The sequence below is a fragment of the Micropterus dolomieu genome, linkage group LG11 (assembly GCF_021292245.1).
Source record: "Micropterus dolomieu isolate WLL.071019.BEF.003 ecotype Adirondacks linkage group LG11, ASM2129224v1, whole genome shotgun sequence".
Taxonomy (NCBI): Eukaryota; Metazoa; Chordata; class Actinopteri; order Centrarchiformes; family Centrarchidae; genus Micropterus; species Micropterus dolomieu.
In genome coordinates, this window is record NC_060160.1 from 16,797,517 (window position 1) to 16,812,869 (window position 15,353).

At 41.5% G+C, this 15,353-nt stretch overlaps 2 protein-coding genes across 2 annotated transcripts; one reads left to right on the forward strand and one right to left on the reverse strand.

The window, feature by feature from the left end:
• Positions 1-1,357: 1,357 nt before the first annotated feature.
• Positions 1,358-4,094, reverse strand: LOC123978711 (photoreceptor outer segment membrane glycoprotein 2-like). Its single transcript, XM_046062130.1, has 3 exons — positions 3,514-4,094; positions 3,079-3,325; positions 1,358-2,173 (listed from the first exon to the last, which is right to left on the reverse strand). Exons 1-3 carry the CDS (start codon positions 4,092-4,094, stop codon positions 1,901-1,903), a joined length of 1,101 nt encoding a protein of 366 aa, XP_045918086.1. The 3' UTR covers positions 1,358-1,900.
• Positions 4,095-6,211: 2,117 nt separating this feature from the next.
• Positions 6,212-14,948, forward strand: LOC123979414. The gene is made up of 18 exons (XM_046063327.1): positions 6,212-6,302; positions 6,582-6,725; positions 6,820-6,978; positions 7,071-7,152; positions 7,254-7,437; positions 8,863-9,006; positions 9,429-9,619; positions 9,770-9,905; positions 10,013-10,082; positions 10,167-10,299; positions 10,397-10,568; positions 10,664-11,000; positions 11,078-11,147; positions 11,260-11,336; positions 11,430-11,608; positions 11,728-12,196; positions 12,894-12,991; positions 14,405-14,948. The coding sequence occupies exons 1-18, from the start codon at positions 6,212-6,214 to the stop codon at positions 14,513-14,515; spliced, it is 2,847 nt and encodes a 948-aa protein (XP_045919283.1). The 3' UTR covers positions 14,516-14,948.
• The last annotated feature ends 405 nt before the right edge of the window (positions 14,949-15,353 follow it).

Below are 15,353 nucleotides of genomic sequence, written 5' to 3' on the forward strand. Positions count from 1 at the left end.
GATTACAAACCACACAGTGGATATCTGATAATGATTCAAACTTAAGGGACCATTGCTAGATAGATTATAAGTCACATTTCACCATGTGGTGATGATTCACTAAAAACAAATTGAATTTAAGTTAAAAAAAAAAAAAATCAATATTTTATTTAAGAAAGAAATGTAGCTTTTATTGAAATAAAATCTAAGGTAGAATATTATATCTTTTCAGTTACTCCATTCATTATTTTACTTTTCAGGAAAAAAATGTGTGAATATAAAACTTCTTCCTTTTTGTGTTGGAAATAAAGACACTAGCCTATATACAGATGAACTGCTCCTGTGCCCTGAATCAATCTGAGTACACTGGTGTCACAATTTCTGTCACAAAGTCTCATGTGTTATGGAATTAGATTTGTTTCTTGATAATGGTACCACTAGTACAAGTTTTAGGTTTATTAAGTAAATAAAAGACAACAGAATTAACAAGTGGTTGTTGGCAGACTCTGTGTGACAGTGTGTGTGTGAGGTGAAGGAACAGCATTTTTAAGGTGGCTCAGTTGCCACAGATTGAATAGGAGGAGTTAGTTGATTGGCAGCTTCCTGAAACAAAGTGCAGAAGCCAAGTACACAAAAAACTACATTGGTCATAAGAGTTTCATAGCCAGAATGAAAACTTTATTAATATGGTTTAATTTAGCAACATCCAAGTTTTTTTCGCCCCCCAAATGTTTAAGCTGTAATTTGCCCTCTCAGCTGCCATGTGCTTTATAATATCTGAAAACAAAGGCAGAGAAAGCAGAGTTCCTTTGACCAACAGACATGACCCTGCCACCTGCCAGTATGTTGAAGGCTTTATCATTAAAAGAAAGTAAGACATAGTAGCCTAGCTTGCAATGTACTCGTGTGCAACCCTTACAAAACTATCAAACAATAAAACCCAGCCATCACCAGCTCGGAGGTTTATTGTCAAGTTTTTGGTAGCTCATCCTGGCAAAAATGACTGAGATGTTTTCATAAGACCATGGTGACATTGCTGAGGCACATAAGATCCATTGTGGTGACAGCTTAAACGTTCTAGAAAATATAATGTGTTTTCAATTAGATGTCTGTCTGGTTATGTTACCGTAACTAGTGTGAAAGCAACAATATACAGTATTTATCCCATTGTTTACTACTCTTGGTACAACTTTATTTGCTAAAGACAGGTAAAATGCACAGAAGAGATCCAAAAATGTTACTATTGATCAAAACTAAAACTAAAAAATATTTAGCTTGAGGCCAGATCACCCTGCGCCTAGATTTGTGGAAGATAACTTTTAATTTCATTTTAATTATATCCTACAAATTCTTGCTAGAGTAATTCAGTAGTAAAACGTTCAAGCATTTTCTATCATACTTTGAGGCAAAATGTGACCCAACTTCTGAACCCACATCACTGATTTGTTTTCATCAAACAATAAAATATGTCAAGTTCATTTTGACTCCAGTGTTGCAGCTGACAGGTGTATGAAACTGTTTTGGAAAGCTGTTGCAAAAACACAATATACAGGCAACAAGATATCATTTGTAAACAACAGATTACAGTACAGATGTACGGAAGAATATGTAATTTGTGTTGATTTATGTTGTTTGCAACGGAAAAAGGAATATCTATGGAAAGATTTTGATTAGTTAGTGATTGCAAAAGGTCAACAAAGCAGGAAAATATGGACCCTGTCACGGAAACAGATCATATATTGTGTGGCATTTCCCACAATATATTTTTATTTCCACAAACACCATTGTATGGGTATTTCTCAGTTGTAATTTTTGACTCATATAGATAATAACTAATAGATGTAAAGTGAACAACTCTTTTTAAGTAGTCTGGATGAAGGACCTTATTTAGGCATCCAGGGATGCTGTTCACTGAGAAAGGTCAACTGGCTTCAGGTGTGTGCTTCGGTGGCACGTTGTCTGGCCCATAGTGTGCTTTACATGTGGAGGGAACATTAATGTTGGGGTCTCCGTTGTTGGCTATGTCTATATGGTTGCTCTTGCCAAGGCTCTTGATGATATTCAGGTTGGTGCGGGCCGTTTCCATAAAGCTGTTTTCCAGCAGCCAGCCGTCAGACTCAGAGTTGGGGTCGCCCTGTCTCAGCACATTTTCCAGGGAGGTCTGGAGGAAACGAACCCCTGTCAACACTGACAGCTAAAACAAGACACAGAGACATATTAGTGACAACATCACACAAAATATGAACTCAAGTCATGATGCAAGAGGTCAAAGGAGTTTTTTGTTTCCTCCATCTGTGACAAATACGTTTTAGAAACTGATATGCAAGTCAACTTCATGTACTGCATGTATGACCAAGAAATAATATGACAGTAGAGATTTACTCAAGGATTAGTACTGCAGCTGGATGTGACATAACAGTGTTAATGCAATGGCTGAGGTGACACTCCACTGATGTGATGTCCTCCACTAGTGTCTATACATTTTGAATGGAAAGGAAAAAAGCCAATAGCCGAACTTTTCTTATTACTGTTGAAGTGATTTACCATATCTGACAAGACAATCTTCCATGTTTAAAATTATTTTAATATAAACAATAATTTGGAAGAGTTGAATGTAGAAATAGCTAACATTACTGCGACTGTAACATTGTTTATACTGTTTTAAAAAGTACCAAAATTGATGCAGCAAAACCAGAGATGCTGTCTTTTTCATCCCAAACATTCTTCTTTCTTTTTACCCACAGCCCAACTCGACATCGACCTGCTAGCCTCAAACACAAGCTATAGAGGTCTGGGAAGCTAATTTCTTTCTAAGGAGACACCCTCACATTTTTGTTTTCATTTTCATATTTGTAGTCTTCAGTTCTAACCGACATTGCCTCAAGTTATGTCACTCGAGGATATTTATCTTCTGGAGCCACTTAACTGTGTGTACGTTTCATATATGCAATGGCTACTATTCCCCAAAGCCTGTGACAAACTTTAATGTGTGAAAAAAACTTTCCCCTTTAACTTCGCTGTTGTTGCTACCAACTTGTATGTCCAACATGTCTGTGGAAATTCTCAGTCATGGATGACTACCATCTTGTATCTTCTCACCTCAAACAGCCAGGTGATGAGGACTGCGAGGCCAATGGACTGCATGATGTGAGTGTAGTACTCCAGCAGCGCCTGGCGACACCCTTTCATCCACAAGTTCAGCTCCTCCGTCTGGTGCTCGTAGTTGAAGTGAGCGGTGTTATTGGTGATCTGCTGCTGGATGCAGGGCCGCGGGGAGTTGACGTTGCAACAGCTGAAGGGGACGCTGTCCATCAGGTACTTCCCCTCTACGTTACTTCTTAATCGGCTGAAAAGAAATAAAATTCATAATTGTGTTGTGTTTGCCATAAAAATGGACATTTAACTTTTATGGTGAAAGGTATTATTCAAATAATATGTGATGGTGTAATCATCAATCATTTTTATAGATGAAATTTAAATTGAATGTGAGTATACACTCTACTAAATTGTTCTCATTCTTTAGTTTGTACTTACTCCACCACCTCTTTTTGGGACATATCCAGGTATCTTTTGCTGATCCACTGGATTTGAAACCAGTCTTTATAGCCATTGTTTCCACAACACTGAAACTCTATCTGTAGCATGTCCACAGTGCGCTTCAGGAAGCATCGTCCTGGTGTGTCTGTGTCCTTATAGAACCTCATGGCCTCAGTCAGCCCCACGTTCAGAGATTCCTCTAGCTCCCCACGCATGCTGTAACACATCAGAGCCCCCACCAGCACACAGAAGGTAAAGAAAAATGTGCATATAATGTAGGGCAGCATGATCAGCTTCCAGCGCAAGAACTTGGCGGTGTCCACGCAGTCATAGCAGATCTTCCCGCCCAGGAAGTTGATGGCACAGGCGATGAGGCCCACGGCAATCAGCATGTTGGGCACATACTGGATGTCCCTCGCAGCCATCAGCTCCTCTCGTTTGTTAATCTCCACTTTGAGGAAGAGCCCCAGGCTAAACAGGATGACCCCTGTCACCACTGAGATCCAGTTCAGGATCCACAGCAGCTGGGCCAGCTTGTCCCTCTTGGTCTTGGTGAATTTCACTCTCAAGACCGCCATCGTATATATATATATATATCTCTGTAAATCCTAGGGGTGATTAAGGGTGGGACACAGATAGAGCAGGGGAGGGGAACAGGTTATCCTCCAGGGGGTGTGGGGGACCAAGGGGAGGGGGATTGGTTGTACAGTTTTCTGAAGGTCCTCTCATAAGCAGCTTAGCCTGGTAGTCATGATCGATATCTTGTGGACACTGCATTATGGTTATGCTGTAGATGCAGGCTGGTCTGTGAGACTACAGTGGTGAGAGTATAAAAAAATAAATATTCTCACATGACAGGCACAATTTGTTGGAGTGGAAAACACTGTCAAGACAAAATAAAATGACGTGGTCAGTACACAAGTGTGAAACAATCTGTCTATGTGAGACAAACTGAGAAAGCATCAGCAAGATGTAATGTGGTTTAAAAAACAAAAGTTCCTTTTTAAATCCAGTGATCCTGGCATTTCTGTCTGGACAAAGGTCCTGAAAATAAAATGTAAGAAATAACTGACACAATCAAACAGAATCCAGAAGCTAAGTCCACTGTACCTACCTTATCCTGGTCAGCATTCACCTAGAAACATCATTCTCCTCTCCTTTTCAGTTGTTTTTTTCCCGCCGACATCCTCAGATTTAGTCCCAAGACAGGCTACTGACACAAATAGTATGAAGGCAGCCACAGCCGCATCAGAGTTAGACCAGTAGCCAAGTCCTGACCCTCCTCCTAATCTCCTTTAATCATTAATCATCCCTAGGCCCCACGAGGGATTTGGACCTTCTGCCACCTATGCAAATCTGACTGTCCCAGCACTGTGAAAGTAATGGATGATGGCCATTGTGTGTGTGTGTGTTTTCATTCACAAGTAAAAGTAGTAGAAAAGTGTCGACATCCAACTGGACATTCTGAAAAGTGATATCTTATAGTTAATCTCTAGTTTCTACAGCACAGAATACGCATTTTAATTCAGCCACTTTGTAATGAAAAATAAAAATGATCTAGATTAATTGATAGGTCATAAAGGATAAACTAAGGATACATGTGTACTGCCACAATTATGGAAAGAAAAACTGCTCCGGCACTGCTCTCTACCGGTGGAAACTTTCCAGTAGAGCTGCAACTCTATTATTGTCATTATTGATAAATTTCTTCCTTAATAGTGTTGTCTGTAAAATGTCAGCAAAAAGTGAAAAATGGCCGCTGTAATTTACCACAGCTAAAGGTGTTTTGTCCAACTAACAGTCCAAAATTCAAAAATATTTAGGTTATTATCATGTAAAGAAAACAAAAATCCTCACATCTGAGAAGCTGGAAACAGCAAATGTTGCATTTTTCAATCATCAAAATAGATGCCAGTTAATTTTATCAATCGTTGCAGCTCTACTTTCCAGGTGTGTGGTGCTCTTGACCACAGTGAGTGATGTCATAGCAGGTGTTTTGCCTTTTCAAAAAGGTGAAAAAACGTGCTGTGACATCACTGACTGGAGTGTGGTCAAAAGTGCCAAATGCCTGAAAGATTCAAGCTGTAGAGAGCCCTGGCTGGTCTTACCTATTCTGTTTCCAACTTTCATTTCAACACGCACACACATTAATTTATACTCACAGCCACGTTGCAAATCAGCCAATGAAATGAGAGTGAGATTAGTGGATTAACATGTACCAAAGTAGCTTGTGTAAGAAGAGACTGTTACCGTAGTCACCGGGCCAGTCAGCAAATCCGCAAGACAGACAGAACACACAGCACTCACTGCTGCACAGACCAAGAGTGAAGTCTAACAGAGCTACTGGACAACTAAACCACGTCTCCAAGTAAGTATTCTACAAATCTTAAAATTTTTTCTCTATGGGGGCTTCTCAAAATAATGCCTACCACATGTGCGCTTCAAGCTATTGCTGCACAATCCATTGATCTAATTATGGAAACATGTCCATGAGAGGTTTTCCAGGATTAAGTGCACATATTATTTAACAACTCATTCAGATGACATTAGCTATGGTTAAAACACCTCTTCAATACTGTAACCTTTCATACATAATCATTTGTTTCATTTGCTATAATGAACCATAGGTATCAGCATTGTTTTTCCCACGTAAACTCCCCTGTCTCCATGCGGAGCCTGGGGTGTGAGGTCAGTCATGCTGGATACAGAGGGGCAGTGGTCTGAGGCGTTAGCCAGCAACAACATAAGAGCCATCATCCGCTGGCTACGGAAGCTTACAGCTGAAGGTACATTATAGGCATTTGACTACCCCAGTTCTGTCCACTACTTGCAACACTTGTTGTTTGGTGCATTAACATTTCATCTCCAATAATACCCTGCTGCAGGTAAAGCTGACATAGGCGAAATCCTACCGACTTTCAGCTGCTGGGTACAGAGGACATCAGAGTTTGCTAAAAAGGAGTTATTAACCCTATGTAAGAACATGTTTCTTCATTAATTATGTTTAAATGTTGGAATTTCAAAGTACACATTAAGGATCTTTGTACCTGTTGTGTTTTCCACAGGTTTCAGCAGATGCCAGGGTCTGTGGATGTTTCTGGACCGGAGCTCTTTCACCAGAGTGCACATGCTGCTCCAGAGACTGAGGAACCTGCTCACCCTGGCCCAATGGGCAAGAAAACAGCTCAGTTCAGCTCATCTCTGGCACGGTACACAATTCAGAACCAATACAGCATACAGTTGGAACCTTCTGATATGTCTACTAGAATTTACCAGAATTAAAATGTTTATGTTTATATTTAGGTGTGGGGGTCCCATGTGTGGTGTGCAGGGATGCTTTCGGCTCCTCCAACGTCAGACGTGGTTGCTGGACCAGAGAGCACAGGGTTCTAAAGCAACACATATGGCTGGGACGGCTGGTTCAGTGGTGGGGCATCATGGGACTTCTGCCCAAGTACCCTGGTACAGATATGATGACACACATTACATTATATTGACAGGATCAGCTGCTATGACACATCTAAATGTTTTCGGTTCTCTGCTGTTGCTGTCAGAGGCTCACGAGGTGAAGCGCATCTCTCAGATGTGGAAGGAAATGGATCACAGTCATCGGAAAGCTCGTCTTGAGACACCTGGGTAACTCAGAATATTTGACTTGATGGTTGAATTCTGAGCCATTATATTTATTTTCTCTCTGAAGTTTCTCTCTGCTTTTCTACTTTCTTACATTTCACTAGATGGGAGGAGGGAGAAAGATTTAGGTCTTTAATACAGGGTATGGTGTCTCAGCTGGACAGGCAACATGGATGCATTTGGACTTCTGAAGACTGCACAGATCAGTGCTATCCTCCTCCCAATCTGCAGGCCCTGCTGAAGCTCGTGCTGGTGCCTCATATCGACAATATGTCGGTCCAAGCAATTGTATCCATCCAAATACAGCACAGACAAAGCCCTCTGTGGAGCATACAGTACACCCTATTTTCTTCTAGTGTGCTCTTTTCTGTTTTATTCCAGATAAATACTTTATAAATGTATATATACAGAACTGTGCAAACATTTTAGCATGTGTGGGAAAATGCTGTAAAGTAAGAATGCTTTAAAAAATAAGACGTTGATAGATTATATTGATCACTTAACAAAATGCAAAGTGAGTGAACAGAATCAAATCAATATTTGGTAAAACCACCCTTTGGCTCTGAAATAGCATCAATTCTTCTGGGTTCACTTGCACAAAGTCAGGGATTTTGTAGGCACATTATCAGATGCATGATTAACCAAGTATACCAAACAGGTGCTAATAATCCCCAATTTAATATATAGCTTGACACACAACCATGAACTGAAACAGAAAGGAGTGTGTAAGGAACTGGGTGAAGAACTGCCAAACTCAGCTACCAAGGTGAGGCTACAGAAGACAGTTTACTGTCTAAAGGCAAACACCATGGCAAGACTGAGCACAAAAACAAGACACAAGGTAGTTAGACTGCATCAGCAAGGTCTCTCCTAGGTAGAAATCTCAAGTCAGACAAGGGTTTCCAGATGTTCTGTCCAAGCTCTTTCAAGAAGCACAGAGAAACGTAGATGCAGAGGCCGGCCAAGGAAATTTACTGCAGCAGGTAAAAGGCCCATCATGATTACTTCCCATTGCAATTGGAAGATGTCCAGCAGTGCCATCAGCTTAAAGCTGCAGAAAACAGTGGGACCCTGGTACATCCATCAACTGTCCGGAGAAGTCTGGTCAAAAGTGACATTCATGGAAGACTCATGGCCAAAACGCCATACCTCCGACATGGAAACAAGGCCAAGAGACAACTATGCACGAAAACACAGGAAATGGGGTGCAGAAAATTGGTCGCAGAAGGGCTGGAGAATAGTACAAGAATGAGTGTCTGCAGGCAACAGTGAACCATGGTGGAGGTTCCTTGCAAGTTTGCTGCATTTCTGCAAACAGAGTTGGGGATTTGGTCAGAATGAATGGTCTCCTTAATGCCGAGAAGTACAGGCAGATACTTATTCATTATATAATATCATCAGGGAGGCATCTGATTGGCCCAAATTTATTTTGAAGCATGACAATGACCTCAAACATACAGCGAAAGTCATGAAGAACTATCTTTAGTGTAAAGAACAAACAAGGACCCTCTTGAGTGTGTCTGGGATTACATGAAGAGAGAGAAGCAACTGAGACTGCATAAGTCCACAGAAAAACTGTGGGTAGTTCTCCAAGATGTTTGCCTCCTGAGTTCCTTCAAAAACTACGTGTAGTGTACCTAAAAGAATTGATGCTCACAGTACTGTATATTGTACTATATGAGTTATGTAATTCTTAACCTATATGTATCACAGTTCATGTACTTTGTCCTGGATATGGCGAACTTCCTGCAGTGCAAAGATGACCTCCTCCAATCTTTCTGCCATGCCTTCACTATTCCTTCCAGTTTTTCCCAACAAATCAGGGCCTTCTGGATGTTCGATCTTGGACACATCAAGGTATATAACAAAGAGGCTGATTCAGAGTACATTAGGTGAGTGACTGATTCAGATTTTGATATAGTCATTAAAATGAACACATGCAAGCCGACTGTGATGCGAGTGCAATTCAAGGACCAGTTAACCATCCTATTGATTACATTAGTGTCCTTGTTTCAGCAGCCATAATGGTCTACAGGTGACACTAATGGGCCACTTGAGTAGCGTATATGATTAACGCTCCACTGTTCCACTCATTAGTGATGAACAGTACATCAGTATATCTCTCTTTCGGAAGAGGAGATGCTTTCATGGATGATAAGAAATTTGCCAGTTTACTTCTTGATAACAGCAAGAAGGAGAGATGTTAGGAGACAACATCTTAAATGTTAGTCAAAGTAATCATTATATTGCTGCTTTATGTCGTGTTACGTCTTACCCAGGCCTCCATGGAGCTATTACTGAGCCCCAGGGCTGCTGTTCCCTGGCTCACTTGGCAGCATAGTTGCATCATCCACTGTCTGCTAATGAAGAAACAGCCTCAGTTGGCATTTAGGTACCTCCACTGGACCAGACCCGCAATAGAGAGCGAGGAGGTTTCTAAGCTCTGTGCAGATGTACTAATTCAAAACAGGTACTTTCTGGTACACTAATGGCTTACTGGCAATATTTTTGATCATCTAAGATTAAAAAGCCACATCTAAGATAACCAAGATTATTTATAATACCCCCCCCCCCCCCATTTGTCTCATTGTGTGCTTTTGTCAATGTCTCTGGTCTCCAGTTGTGTCTCTGAAGCCTGGGCTCTACTGAAGAGAGGTCACACAGAAAGCGACAACTTGGCCATTTACTTCCTACAGGCTTGTAATGGATTTGGTCTGTGTGCAGAGCCTTTAAAGTACATCACTGCAGGGCACAATGTAAGCCATCTCTTGTAATACAGGAAAATATATGTATGTATATGTAAAATATACCAAAGTGTTCAGCCTTGAACTGACTGTCCCCTCCCCCTGAAAATCTTTATCAGGGTCAAGGACATAATGCAAATGCGAATTTGATTGAGGCTACAGATTCACAGTTGCTACTGCTGAAGAAAGGTATGGCAGATTAAATTCATAAAATAAAAAAAGGTATCAGGACAAAACAATGTGCATTATATTTTATTTTAAATGACCCTTCAGCGGGAAGTCCACCCTGCCCGCTGTCTGCCAAACTGTATCAGGCTAAGAATGTCAACAGAGTGTCTCCAGAGGAACTGGTCCAACTGGTTAGAAATGCTGTGATGGAAGTGAGAAAGCCACGTCCAAAGACAAGGTACTGAGGTTGTAGATGAAATGTGGATAACAGAAGTTGAGTTACGTTAGAATATGTTGAGTATTTCAAAGATATCATTCCGTGTTCTTTATTCCAGTGAGGTGGTATGGCCAGAGCACACAGAGAGAAAATCGAACAGCAGAGAGATGTTTCTGTCAACCCAGGCTCTGCGTCATCTCACGCCCAGCCCCTCCCCAATGGACATGGTAGAAGAATCTGAGCAAACAGCACATACAGATGAACGAGAAGAGGAACAGCCTATCCATAATGTATAAATTTCATTGTCCCTGCTAAAGGTCAATTGATATTTACCACATGTGATTTTGAACTAATGCCCTTTTTATGGGTGTTCTTGTCCCAGCAGCAACCTGAGCCATCAGAGCAGATTTCTTCTTCTGAGGACCTGAGCTCTGGGTCTGTCTCCTCCTTCACCTCGGCCTCTTCCTTGCCTTTGTTGAGACTGGACTGTGCTTATGTGTATAAAAGTACCTTGACTCTGCAGAGGATGTCTTCTCTCCTCAATGAAAGAGAGAATCACAGCTGGGAAGAGGAAGATGAAGAAGACCGCAGAACCCCTTCATCAACTGAAGCTTTTCCAGATTGCGCTGAGCTCACAGTGACACTAGATGGCACCACAACCCCCATTTTCCTCAGCAACTTGAACAAAGATGCTTTGGTAGAGCTGGTGCTCTCTGCAGAGGGTAAGCTTTGTTTTGGATTTTATTTGCCCACCTTTCACATTAAAAAAAGATAAAGAAAAACTTCATCTCTTTTCTAGAGGGAGAAGAAGGGGAGAAGACAGATGTTTTCTCAAGCAGGGACTTTCTCAGTGTTGATGCAGTTGAGAGGTCAGAGGTCATTTTACCTCACATTATACTTAGTGCACATAACACTGCCAAGAAACTCAGTGCTATTTGTTTCCTTTGCTTTCAGAATGAATCTTCCCTCTTTTCTACACAGCAGTGAGGATAACCAATCAGTGCCCAATCTTTGTGAGCCCCAGATGGAGAGTCACAGTTTCCACTCGCCTGATGATGGTGTGTAGGTTCATATAGCTAGAGGGACAAAATGATCAGGCTGAATTGTGGTGTCCTGATTGTTCACATCACTGCATGAACTTGTATCCACAGAGAAAATGGCCTGCTGTAAAGAAGTGTCGGAAAAAAACGTTCATGGTCCCCCTGATGTCACTGATATGTGGAGCTCTGCAGTGTCACTCAACCAAGAGGACCAATCAGATTGCATCCCGTATAAAATTTTCAGTTTTAGTGAGGCACCTAACTATTTCCTGGAAGAAGAACCTCATCAGGTAGGCAGATCTCTCTTTAACTAAACACTGCGTACTGTAGGGTTATCACAGTACCTGTTTTCAAAATGGAGATCTTCATATGTTATACATTTATACATTTACACACTGTATGAGCCCAGAAAACAACTGAGCATCAACAGCAAGAGGAAGCAGTGGAACGCTTCAGTCAAAGCTTCTCCTGTGCCATGTCTGAAACCACTCGGGAACTGCTGACTGACCTTCACAAGAGCTTTCTGTCAGAGGATCCTGTAGCCAGTGGCTCAAGGGCATCAGCAGTGATGGGTCCTCCTGAGATCTGCCTCCCCTCCCCCGTGTCCAGCTCTACCTACCCCACACAGCTTCAGATCTCTGGTAGCCCTCTGACTCCCAGCCTAACCTGCAACATCAAAACCACATCTGCTCCTTCTGACACCACCAATGAGAGCTTCCCCAAAGCCCACTTAAAGGTGGATGAACCCTGTGTCCAGAGCACTTCAGCCTGGCTCGATCATAGCAAAATGGGCAGCTGGTGGAAACAGGACCTGGAAGCCTGTAGAGCTATCGGCAGCCTTCTACCTGCTACAGAGCCTGGAGCAGCTATCACATCAGGTGAAAATATTTAGATGTTTCTTTATCTTTGCAATAAAAATACTATACATATAAAATCACATAAAACCCTATGCTGTACAGTGGTCAGAAGAAATAATGAAATATGTGCAACCAGTTGCTTTATTGACGTTTAACGCTCCCAAAACATTGCAAATGGCCATTAGCAATATGCAAAACTGGTTTTGTCATTGCCAGATAATTTGTGTGTCAGAGGTGCTGGTGTCCACTGCAGGGTGCAGGACACAAGTACATGTACAGAAGGCGGGGGGCCTTGGCTGCTAGGAGAGGGAGACTGGTGAGGAAGTGAAGTGTCAGAAATTGGTTTCCTTAACCTTGCTGCAGCAATCAGTCATCCATAAAACTCCCCCCCCCATGCTTTCTATGAGGGTTGTACTGTCTAATGCTGCAAGCAGACCTCCCTCCATCTGCTGGGTTGGGCTGATCACCGCTGGGCTTCAGGGACCTACGGCCTATTGCCCCACGCTGACGCCCCAACCTTGTCACTGGGACAGGGGTTAAAGACATAACAGTGGAGCAATGTTGCATAAAATTAAAAGAATAGTGCCAGATTCCTCCATTTTGGAGTCGATGTTTCCAACAATGGATGATTACAACTGATGAAATGTCAATAGGAAGCAATTACACAGTCACTGCCCTGACTATGTTAACACTTTGTTTTGTTTCTGTCCATTCGCAGATAATAAGAGGCCTTCTCTTGTACTGAGCCAAACATATTCCTACAGTCTGGTCAACTTTATGGACTTCACTGCAAAACAAAAAGGAGACGACAAACAGGTATTTTCCTCTAATGATTCATACTGTATGTTGAAGCTGTGGTGTATTCATCACAGGAGATAAAACCAGTCTGGTCAGTAGGGGCCACTATTGTTCCAGTTAAGAAGCTTGACAGCCTCTCTGATTTGGATGATCTCATTTCTGGTCCCTGAGGATTTTGCTTCATCACAACCCAGCAGGTGCCCTCTTTACAACCCTTCATTCCTCTTTCTCCTGTCCTCCAGTATAAACACCATTTCTTTTAAGATCTCCGCCTACAATGATGTCATTTGGGCAGTGTTTCAGGGGATTTGAATCCCTTGAATTGTTTCTTGAAGAACAGACGCACATATGCATGAAATAACACAGAATGTAGCTATTATTTATTTGTCATAAATGCAACATCTGATGTCACCTTTTTTATGTGCATAATTTTACTGCTTTCCTGTGCATCAACTTGAACATTACACTGCTAAGCACTGTAATTTTGTTGCACGGATATGACCAGGTAATTGTTTTACTGAGTTTTCATTGGATAATTGTTTAATTGGGATGCAGTCACATAATTATTTTGTTCAGAATTGGGGACCATATGGAGCTTGGCAGGTGAAACGTAATTAGGCCATGTTAATTTATGATGATTATACCTTGGGCCTGAGTAGCCTATACTGTACAAACAGTGTGTGTCTGTCACGGCTGATCTATTTTGGTTGTACAGTGCATGCTTGTAGTGAATGCATTACAATCATTAACTTGCAGTTTCAGTGTGAGTGTGCTTCCAGGGGGTTGTTTTGAAGGAAGAGCTGTTAATCTTATCTAATTGTTCATCCAGGCCAGAAATGATGCCACATAGGATTTGCCTAAAAGAGAAATATTAACAACTAATGTGTGAAAATGAGTTTAAGACAAACCCTTAATGGCTGATCAAACCTGTCATCTATTTAATGCCCGGCTGGCTAAAGATAAGAAAATCCGGATATTAAACATAGTTATTAGTGCAAACCATAAATTCTGATGTCGTCCCATGTGACCTCATGCATGACTGTTATTGTGGCACAGTTATAAATGAGATATTAACCGCAGTGAAAAACAACGTCATCGATCAAATCGTAGAAGCTCACAAAGAGATCATGCCCGCTCAAAAAGATATGGTAAAGTGAAATATTATCGACATTGCTGGCTTTATGAAAATGCCAATATTTGCACAGAGTGAGGCAGGGAGTATTGGTGTTGGGTGATGTTTCATGTTGAAACATTCAAGATTCAAGGGGAGACGAATGGCCTCTATTAGGGGCATTTAATCAGTGCTCGCAGTCTCCTGCGCCCCCTAGGGAAAGATTAATGGGTACAGGATATTTCATCAGGCCCTCCACATCACTGCCCAGGATATGAGGCTGTAATTGTGTCTGTTTTTGCTGTTGTTTTGTGTTTCAGGCAGACAGAGAGGAGCCTGCAGGTTGGAGCAGTTTGGGGAAGGTTTTCCGAGGTGCTATAAGAAGTGGGAGAACGCGATCAAGGAAAGGAAAAAGAGTGATGAGAGCATGAAGATTTAGTACATCTTTGACACATACTACAGTGCATGGAGATCTGAACTGAATGATAAATATATTAGTCTATTTAACACAATGCATGAGACATGAAATTCATTTTGATTTCAAATCTGGAGTGGATTTATTAACCTAAAGCAATACAGTACGGATTAACACCACAATGAATTTACTGATCATACTACTGGCTTTATGATTAGCACATACAGTTTTCACCCCAACACGATCCATCTCCCCTTCCTCATCAATCAGTCGCTCAGATTGTTCTGACGGCTGCTGCTGCCACCGCTGCCTCTAGCAGCAGCTTTCCACACCCAGTGATATTGCCCTGCCACACCCATTTTCTTCCACTGTAATACCACATGTCATTCACCCAATGATGTATTTCTCAGGAATTATTGATAAACATAAATTATTAAATATTTTGCTAAATAAAACTCCATTAAAATGGTTTATATTATGTATTTTTATTATCTGATTAACATTACAAGAATTCATATTTCTCTGTGTGAAGTTTAAATGCACTATGTTAAAAAAAAGCAGTGATGTGCCCTTGAAAATGATTCTGCACTTTATATTCTTAACTGTTTTTCCTTTTGAAAGGAAAGGATGTTTGCGCTGCTGCCACTGCATCTCATGAAAAATGGATGACCTCCCAATGCTTTCTGCTGCCCATCGCTCCCCATATTTGCACAGAGCCCAGGGACTGCATTTGGGTTAGCATCCTCCTCCCGCCCTCCCTTCGTGTCTTGTTCTGGGGGTGAATAACTTAACACATATTTCAGCTTGACACACTTCTGCTTTGGGTCTCCCCTGGGTGCCCAGTTCATGAGCCC

What these genes read in the sequence shown, in the direction of transcription:
- LOC123978711 (XM_046062130.1), bottom strand. Translation starts at nt 4,094, where the DNA reads ATGGCGGTCTTGAGAGTGAAATTCACCAAGACCAAGAGGGACAAGCTG. An exon ending in TCCCAAAAAGAGGTGGTGGA is followed by an intron (nt 3,326 to 3,513) that starts GTAAGTACAAAC and finishes ATTTCTTTTCAG; the next exon opens with CCGATTAAGAAGTAACGTAG. An exon ending in TCATCACCTGGCTGTTTGAG is followed by an intron (nt 2,174 to 3,078) that starts GTGAGAAGATAC and finishes GTCTTGTTTTAG; the next exon opens with CTGTCAGTGTTGACAGGGGT.
- LOC123979414 (XM_046063327.1), top strand. Translation starts at nt 6,212, where the DNA reads ATGCTGGATACAGAGGGGCAGTGGTCTGAGGCGTTAGCCAGCAACAAC. An exon ending in GATGTACTAATTCAAAACAG is followed by an intron (nt 9,620 to 9,769) that starts GTACTTTCTGGT and finishes TCTGGTCTCCAG; the next exon opens with TTGTGTCTCTGAAGCCTGGG. An exon ending in GTTGCTACTGCTGAAGAAAG is followed by an intron (nt 10,083 to 10,166) that starts GTATGGCAGATT and finishes ATGACCCTTCAG; the next exon opens with CGGGAAGTCCACCCTGCCCG.